General features: G+C 43.5%; 1 protein-coding gene across 1 annotated transcript; it reads left to right on the forward strand.

Moving 5' to 3' along the window:
- Positions 1-256: 256 nt before the first annotated feature.
- LOC136620741 (prolyl-tRNA synthetase associated domain-containing protein 1-like) lies at positions 257-5,696 on the forward strand. The gene is made up of 2 exons (XM_066595690.1): positions 257-367; positions 5,128-5,696. The coding sequence occupies exons 1-2, from the start codon at positions 287-289 to the stop codon at positions 5,557-5,559; spliced, it is 513 nt and encodes a 170-aa protein (XP_066451787.1). The 5' UTR covers positions 257-286; the 3' UTR covers positions 5,560-5,696.
- The last annotated feature ends 3,574 nt before the right edge of the window (positions 5,697-9,270 follow it).

Genomic DNA, 9,270 nt, shown 5'->3' on the forward strand with positions numbered 1-9,270 from the left:
CTACCAATAAAATCTACAGTTCGCCACGCAAAAAACACGCCCTCTTATGGCCAAGTTGACGAAGAAATAAAAACGTTATGGCTTTTGAAAAGTGGAGATGAAAATTCCCCCAAAAATTATTGTGTCCTTATGGCCAAAACAGGCTGCGTCTTTAAGGGGTTAAATGGAGGCGCACAGGGTTAACAATCTTTCTGTCTACAAACTGAATAATAAAGTTTTATTATGAAAAAAAATATATCCGTGAGCACAGCCGAGAGTGCACACTAGGGGGCAGCAGAGTACCAACATGTCGGCTTCTCTGAGAGACGAGCTGCAGCAGTACCTGCAGGAGCTGGGGGTCCAGCCCGTGTGTGTGGAACACCCTGAGGTGGGTCCCCTTATACTAACGCCAGCCTGTCCGTGCAGAGCATGGGGGACACATAAACCGGGTGTGATAGTGGATTACACGTGGTGTAGATGACGCTCCCTGTTGTGCCACGTTGGATTATACACGTGGCCACCAGAGGGCGCTGTGTCTCTATAAGGCTCATTGTTTCCTGTATATGGTTTGGAAAGTGTCACTATGTGTGTTTAGCGCCCTCTACTGACCGCTGTGCACATTGTAGTCAGAAGTGCATTTTAGATGCCTGTATCAAAGCAGTAATACAAAAGTAATGATAATATCTGTACAGCCATGCAGAATATGCTGGCGATCTAAGAGGGAAAAGCACATTAACCCCTTAAGGACCACCCCTTTTTTTTTTCCATTTTCGTTTTTTCCTCCCCTCTTTTAAAAAATCGTAACTCCTTTATTTATCCTTCGGCGTCTCTGTAGGGGGGGCTTGTTTTTTGCAGGTAGAGTTTTATTTTTCCATTGTACTATTTAATGTACCATATAACGTACGGAAAAATCTTTCCGTGTTTTGCGATAATTTTTTTTTCCTCGCTCATGTTCTCCTATGGAGCCTCCGATGTCTCACGTCGCAACATATGAACTTGCAATGTGTTAACATTATCAACACCTGTTGCCGTCTATCGCGCGAGAAGAATTGCAAGCGACGCGTTGCGCAAGGTTTTACCAGGAAAAAGCATCGCTGATGCTCTGACATCGCATGAGCACATATGCGATATTGTCGCAATCTTCTTAAGGCGATATGACGATCACCAGTGTGAAGAGGCCCTAACTTCACACCAGTGAGGACCATATGGGGCTGTGAATCACGGTCCCGTATTGCGTTCCCCACCATGTGAATTCACCGTGGATGCGAGGTGCTTTTATGTCAAAACACCCTCACATCACTTCAGGGCTGTAGCAATTGCTTTCAATGGGAGACCTCACATCGCACCGCATTCGCCTAGTACCCGCTGCTGCCGCTAACCCCATTGCAAACAATGGGCGCGGCCATCCAAGAGCGCGAAAGAAGATAGAACACGCTGCGATCTGTTTCCCGCATCACGGTGCCATGTGGGAAAACTTCGCTCATGTCTATTACCCCATTCAATAGAATGGGGTTCATACTTGTGCGTCTCGCAACGCACAAACCTCACGCAATTTTCTCGCCCGTGTGAAGGCGGCCTAAGGTTGCTTTCATACCTGCGTTAAGGTCAGTTTAGGCTTTTATATTTCTCTGCTTTTTTTTTTTTTGCACACATATTACGCATACACGCCAAGCTAATGTATGGGGATTGGCGGCACCCAGCAAATACACGTCATTGCGTACTTACTGCTTACTCACATGTAAGAGATGCGCTCATGTCCCGCAGGAGAGGCCAGACTCAGTGCCACATGAAAATCACGCAAGATTTGTGCGATGCGAGATGCACAAATCCGGCATAAATATGAACTGCATTATTAATGGGGTCATATACACGAGCGATTCCCTCCCCAGGTTCCCACGAAACGCCCCGTCCGTTATCGACTGGGCTGGAAAACATCACACGGCATGCAACGTGAGATTTCCTATCTAAACAATTAGAGACACTTGGTGATTGCGGTTTTGTCGCGAGAAATCACGGCAAAAATCGCGTATTTGTTCCCACCATTTTTAGCGGCAGCGATGCGGGATAATTCTCAGGAAAAAAGCATCGCTGCCGCTCAAAAATGGAATTATCCCGCATCGCTGCCGCCCGGAATTTTATTGCGCAAAAGTCAATAGGAGTTTCTGGTAAAAGCGCATTGCACGGAAATCGCAAGCTCATGCATTGCGATGCAATAAAAAGAAGGCTCCATAGGGAAACATGGGAGATTTAAAAAAAAAAAAAAAGACACAGAATGATAGGACATGGTGCAATTTGTTTTCACTTACTCTCGCATCGCTCAAAAAACGCGCGATTTTCTCGCAAGTGTGTCGGCACCCTTAGGCTGTGTTCACAATGCCCATGTTTACTGCTGGCATTCTGCTGTGGAAAATCAGAAGCAGATACACAGATAATATGCAACAGCCAAATCCACACCTAAGGCCAGTTGCACACATGCGATAAAATTGCGCGATGTGAGTGTGAGTAAAAACGCAGAATTATGAAACCAATTATTTTCAATGGTTTCCTTCACATTAGCGATTATTTTACTGATGCGGTGTGGTGAGGGGAAAAAAACGCGGCATTCCCTATCTTTCTGTGATTTGCAATTTTTCCTTTCCCATGTCGCCAGAGAAAAAGCCGCACTAACGTTCAAAATATCACAATTCCCGTGTAAAGCTACCCTGAATGGTGCGAAGTTTACTGCAGATTTTGGTGCAGAACTGCTACTGGTTTCAACCTCTGGATTACAAAGCCTGAAATCCGCTGTATAAATCGACTGCAGATTTCGAAGTTGCATTGTATTTCGAACTTGTTGCCGATTCCGCACGGAATTTTTGCATTGTGAAGACAGTGATGCAGAATAGCATTCAAATAAGTGAGAAGTGAAACGTGCGCCATAATCTGTGCCAGAATTCACTGTATGATTACACCCTTAGAGCCCTTGAGACGGATGAATCTGGCACTGTTGAACCATTTCCAGCACGATGATAAGACCTTTCTAACCTGTAGCTACCATGTTTCCCTGAAAATAAGACTGTCTTAGATAAATTTTTGCCCCAAAAGAGGCACTAGGTCTTATTTTCAGGGGATGTCTTATTATACTTACCTAGCAGGCTCGGTACAAGTCCCTCCCGCTGCTCTCTGGAGCTCAGACACGCTTCTTGCAGTCCTCGGTCGCCCACAGAAGATCACTTCCTGTTTATGGGATTCATAAATCCCGCCTCCAGAAACCGATGGCCCTGATTGGTTATTAAATGCTGCTCAGCCAAGCAATGCAGCACTCAATGAACCAATGTGATGGCTGTGATTGGTTCTTTGACCGCTGCTCAGCCAATCCAAGCTTGATGAACCAATCACAACCATCGCATTGGTTCATCAAGCACTGCATTGCTTGGCTGAGCAGCACTCAAGAACCAATCAGAGCCATCGCTTCCTGGAGGTGGGATTTATGAATCCTTTGACCAGGAAGTGATCTTCTGTGGGCGGTCGAGGACTGCAGGACATGTCGGAGAGCAGTGGGAGGGACCTGGATTGAGCCTACTAGGTAATATAGTCCTTTTTTTTTAATGTAATGCAGTGCTTATTTTCAAGGTAGGGCTTATATTTCAAACCTCCCCAAAAGATTCCTAAAAATCTGAGTAGGGCTTATTTTTTAGGATAGGTCTTATTTTAGGGTGATCTCACCATTGTATTCCAGATAGTAGATGTCAAGGGAAAGAATTTGCTGCCACAAGAGATAAGATGATTTCATGGGGAACGGGAAACTCACAGGCGGAAGAAACAACTATCATCCAAACAAACGGCCAACTTTAGAGTTTGCTAGTGCAAAACAGAAACCGCATTGCTCTTGTCCATAGGCTCTTTCTGGTAGTGCAGCTCATCCCAATCCACATCAATAGGGAAGACCTGCAGCACCAGGCACAGCTCATGAACAAGTGTGACATTGTTTTGCAGCCTCCCATAGGGACATTTGACATACGCGGGGAGCTGGGAGGGTTAAGTGTTGGCTTGTCACGGTGGCACTTACCAGGCTCCTTTCCCACAGGGATGACAGACAGCCAAGGTCAGAGTATAACTGCAGGTCACCAAAGACACCCCTAGGATAGGGAATGCCAATAAACGGCAGAATGGGGATAGTAGTTGTCACAGGTAACGCCACCGTTCCTACACACCGGTATGATGCACGGCGGAGAATAATCACAGACACAGTCTTCTAGTACCTCGAGTCCCCAGGAATGATTATGGCCCGGTATAAACTTTACTTGAAAAAAACTGTTATCACAAGGCAATTTAGGTACAGTGCAGGTAAAGCAAGAAATTAGAGGTCAGGGAGGAAACACAAGATGACACCGGTCCTGCAGTTCATGTTATCTCTCAGGTACCGCTCCAGGAAGGGAACACTCCAGAGGAGGAAAAGGAGTAGGGTCACTCCACAGACACTCTGACAACAATTATTGACTACAGTATTTGCACTCTCGCACTGGAGACACGTGGGTGTGACAATTAATGAGCGTACTTCTACGCGGTGATCCTAGCTCTGGATGGCTGCGTAGGAAAATTTGTAGAAGTATTCCATACCTCTGCACTGGCCTTGTCAGGCAAAGTGTTGATTTAGGGCTGCTCACGCTCTCTCGCTCTCTGATTTGGGGGCTCACACCACTTACATCCAGAATACAGTCGCTACGGGATATCTCTCCTCCGCTCCTATCTTCACCACAAGGAGGCTGAAGGTGCCTCTATGTGGCTCTGTTAGACTCTCTCAGATTGAAGACAAGATGGAAGATCACAGATTGAAGTCCCGCAGTCAAGCACTCCCATTTACCTTCTCAGAAACCACATGACATGACATCACTGATACATTTACATGCAGACTGTAATTTTATTAACGTTAACCCTTCAGGCACTGCAGCTGTGCAACACTGGAAATGACAAGACCGCTTTGCACAGTGCATCAAAACAAGACAAACATGTATGACATTTATGGAGGGGACCTGGATGATGTTCTGGGCCACTACAGTTAATGGAAGAGAAAAAAAAGCTACACACTTTTCTAATCCTAGATGACCCCTTTAATGAAGCAACCAAATTGTTCCTTCCATTAAACATGTTGAATTCTGCGTCTTACAGGTCTTTACAGTGGAGGAAATGATGCCGCACGTCCAGCATCTAAAAGGAGCACATAGTAAAAATCTGTTCTTGAAGGATAAGAAGAAGAAAGGGCTCTGGCTGGTGACTGTGCTCCATGACCGCCAAGTCAACCTCAACGATCTTGCAAAGAAGTTGAACGTTGGCAGTGGAAATCTCCGGTTTGCAGATGAAGCCTCCATGGTTGAAAAGCTAAAAGTGGGTCAGGGCTGCGCCACCCCCCTCGCCCTCTTCTGTGATGACAAGGGAGATGTAAAGTTTGTTCTGGACTCTAAGTTCTTAGAAGAAGGCCATGAGAGAGTCTATTTCCATCCGATGACCAATTCTGCAACAATGGGGCTTACTCCAGATGAATTTGTCACCTTTTTGAAAAAGACTGGTCATGATCCTATAATAGTAAACTTTGATGATTAGCTCTAGGAACATTCTAATGGTTCATTCCCTGACACAAGTGATATTTATCGATGGCTAAACACTTTTTGGCATGTTTGTGTTCGAATTGTATTTCTTACGTTATCCATCACCGTTGGAATAAAGAAATGCCAAAAACACTTCTGTAGGAAGAAAGTAAATCACAAAGGTGTCACAATACATAGGATAAGGAAGTCAGTGCGGACACACTGAGAAATCTCAGACTTAGGCCGCTCTCACATGGCCACGAAAATCGTGCAAGATTTGTGTGTTGGGACACTCCCCAATCTCTCATGAATATGAACCCCATTCTTTTAAATGGAGTCATATCCAGAAGCGACTTTTTTCTGCACAGTGGTGCGGGCAAAAATCATGGCATGTTTTAACTTCGCATTCCTCTGAACCCATCGCCCATTGTTTTCAATTGGACTGTAAAACAGTAGCGTTTGTGATGCGAGGTTTCCTGTTGAAAACAATGGAAACCAATTGCCGATCCTTCGGCGTTGCTTTCAAGAGCGCTAATTTATCAGAAGTGATGAGAGGCGTTTTTTAAAGAAAAATGCCTCACATCCACTGGTAAATTGCACATTGGCAAACACAATATTGGACAGACTGATATTGCGCTCGGCCATGTGTAGTTAGCTTTGGCCTGCAGCTAACTATTTGCGAAACTTCTGTATGAAACCACCCTTAGGCAAGCTTCACACGAATGGTGAACGTGTGAAGACAAAACCCCAAAACAATGGTGGAATTTCATTCCCCTCCTTCCCCCAAAAAATGTAATAAAGTTATACAACACATATGTAACTCCACAGTGGGCTATCCTTGTAATCAACATGGGATGAGAGGAGAAGGAAGGTGGGCCTGAAGACAAACATCCTGCTCCACTGTCCAATAACTAGTTTATTAATATACGAAGCAAACATTTTCATCTTCTGGTAACCCATATGGGAGAGCCAATGCCATGATATATATGCCAATGCTGACATGTGATATACACATCTCTCTTAAATGTCTCTTTTTGAGAACTATTGTCCCCACTTTTACCCAGAGATTTAAAAAGTATCTGTTAATAAAAACTATTGTTGTTTTCAACAAGTTTTCTAAAAACACACCAGGTTCTTACTAATGACGATTGGTTTAATGCTATGAAATCTCTTTGATCAGTATCTCAAGTGCTAAATAAACTCAATCAAATATACATTTTGCACAATGCTACCTTACTCTAAAAAGACTGTATCTGATGGGTAGTCAAACCAATTCCCAATGTCACAGATGTTTTGCAGCGGGTGCTGATCTTATGCTTCTGATGTGGACTGGAATTCAAGCCTTTCGGTGCAAAGTCACCACTTTGCTTAGTAAGATTGTGGGACTTCCAGTATCGAGAGTCCCATATATTTGTTTTCTTGTGACTTTTGGGCACTGAACAATGGAAACACTGTGTATGGAGTTTATTATGCAAAATGCTTTTTTTGGCGTGCAAAGCGGTGGCGATGAAATGGATGAACGACCTCCTAATATGGTTAACATTTCCAATGAAAAAAACTTCTTTAAAAATAGAAAGTGTCCTGGAAATTGCATAAAGTGTGGAATATATGGTGTCATTCTTCTACTACGATATTTACACAAAAAGTTTTTCAATTCCTAACAGACCAACTACACAGTTATGTTAGGTAGAAACAGCAAGAGCCATATGGCTCTATCTTTTCTTATCACCGTCCTGTGGATTCTTGATTCCCTGATTTATCAGCATGTGTGCTAGAGACTCTTCGATTGTAAATAGTGATTAATCACAACACAAAATGTAATTGTTCTATATTTATTTTATTTAAAGTATTACAAGCCTAGCCTTCTACCAGAAGTTCACTGTCCTGTACTTCCCTTCCCTCATTTCCCATGCTGCATTGCTTTATATCTCTGGTTCAATTAGCAGGGAGGCAGTATCTGAATGCCCACCCCTCTGCTGTCCCAGAACAATTATAGGACATGGACACTCAGACATTCTGGCCAAATGTTTAGTAATCCCAACATTATGTACACATGTATACACATGTGTGCTGTGACAGCAGGAGAGGTGGAGATTGCAGAAAGAACTGCAGATTTGTCCGCCTGTGAATGCTGGAGAGCAGTCTGTGAAGACTGCCCCTTCCCCACAGCTAAGAAAATGTCCCAGTTCCTACAGAAGCTCAATACCTACCAACAGACAGTGGATTACAGATGAGCCGGAAGGGAGACCCTTAGTGGCAATCCACTTCAAACTTTATTTACAGTAATAAAACAGCAACATTTCTAATGAAAGTATATTATGAGCGTAATGAGACATACACAGGCAATTACATGAGCATATGTTATCTGAAAAGCTAGTGCCTTTTTAAATGTTCAACTTTTCTTCTTTTGCTTTTCTCTTGGCCAGTAAATGTTGGGACTTCACGACTTCAACTGTATTTAGTGCAGTCAACAAATTTTTTTTTTATAGTTGTGAATACAGCTGTGTATATAGATCTTATTTACACTGCCTATATAGCAGCAACATATTCTGCTGCACTGTACAGATTATCACCATGTACATCAGTCCCTGTACCCATCAGGGCTCACAATCTACTTTTTTTTCCTTTTTCAATTTCAGTCATAAGGACTAGAGCCAATTTCACAGAACTGGCTGGGGCCGGGCAGATTCCATTTACTATAATGGGTGTCTGCCCCACTTCTCTTATGCTTTTCAGAAATAGCACAGCATGCTGCATTATTTTGTCTGGGCTTTTTGGAGGGATTAGTGCCGGAGGCTCTGAACGACTTCTCCAGCACAGATGTAAACATAGTCTTATGAGCAGTTAGTGAGTGCAAATCCACCAAATAATGAGACTACAATAAAATTCTTTACATGATGTATTCCACTCCTATAACTCAACCCGATATCTGAAAACCACAAACTATTACTGGCTCGTCATAAAATTGCGGACTTGTATCTTTTCTAGCGTTGCTTCCACCTGTCCATTTGTGAACAATGGACAATTATATGCACAGCTTGTATATCTGGCGAGAGCTAGGAACAGCTGCACAACCCATGAAACTTAGCACAGGCTCAGCACTATCTGGCGGAAATATTATTATAGATTTTTTTTAATTTTTTTTTTTAACTCATGAGTCCATAATGAGGAATAAAACCAGATGATTTGGTGCACCCAGTACTGATCTTGCCCTATTTCATAGGCACTCCATTGTGTAAGGACAGTACAAATTCAATATGTGATCATATGAAAGTCATCTTCACCTACTGTATTGATTCAGAATGCCTTTTTACGCCATATAGTACAATATGTTACTTTAACCCTTTCACTGACAGCTATAGGTGAATCAGGCAGCAGAATTGCCATCTGCTTCACTATAAAGTTCCTCTAATCACAGTCTGGGGTACTTAGGCCGCCTGCACACGAGCGTTCCGGATTCCGCTAGCGGATTTTCACGCGCGTATGGTACCTAAATGTGCTTGCGGATAGGTGCGGATGCGTGAAAAATCACGCGCGGATATACGCGGATGTGTTGCAGAAAAAAACTTGCAGAAAAACCAGCAGACACCCCTTATTGTAAACCCAACCCCTAGAGAACTGCCCATTCCTTGAAAAACAGCTTAAAAACCAACACCCAGACTCCGTTTTGTCCCTCTTGCTTGTGCGAGCACCGTTAAATTATTCTGGCAACATGCTTTCACCCGGT

This window comes from Eleutherodactylus coqui, chromosome 3 (assembly GCF_035609145.1).
Source record: "Eleutherodactylus coqui strain aEleCoq1 chromosome 3, aEleCoq1.hap1, whole genome shotgun sequence".
Lineage (NCBI taxonomy): Eukaryota > Metazoa > Chordata > Amphibia > Anura > Eleutherodactylidae > Eleutherodactylus > Eleutherodactylus coqui.

Bases quoted from the DNA above. Each gene is read 5' to 3' on its own strand.
- LOC136620741 (XM_066595690.1), top strand. From the start codon at position 287: ATGTCGGCTTCTCTGAGAGACGAGCTGCAGCAGTACCTGCAGGAGCTG. The intron at 368-5,127 runs GTGGGTCCCCTT...TGCGTCTTACAG, and splicing joins TGTGTGTGGAACACCCTGAG to GTCTTTACAGTGGAGGAAAT.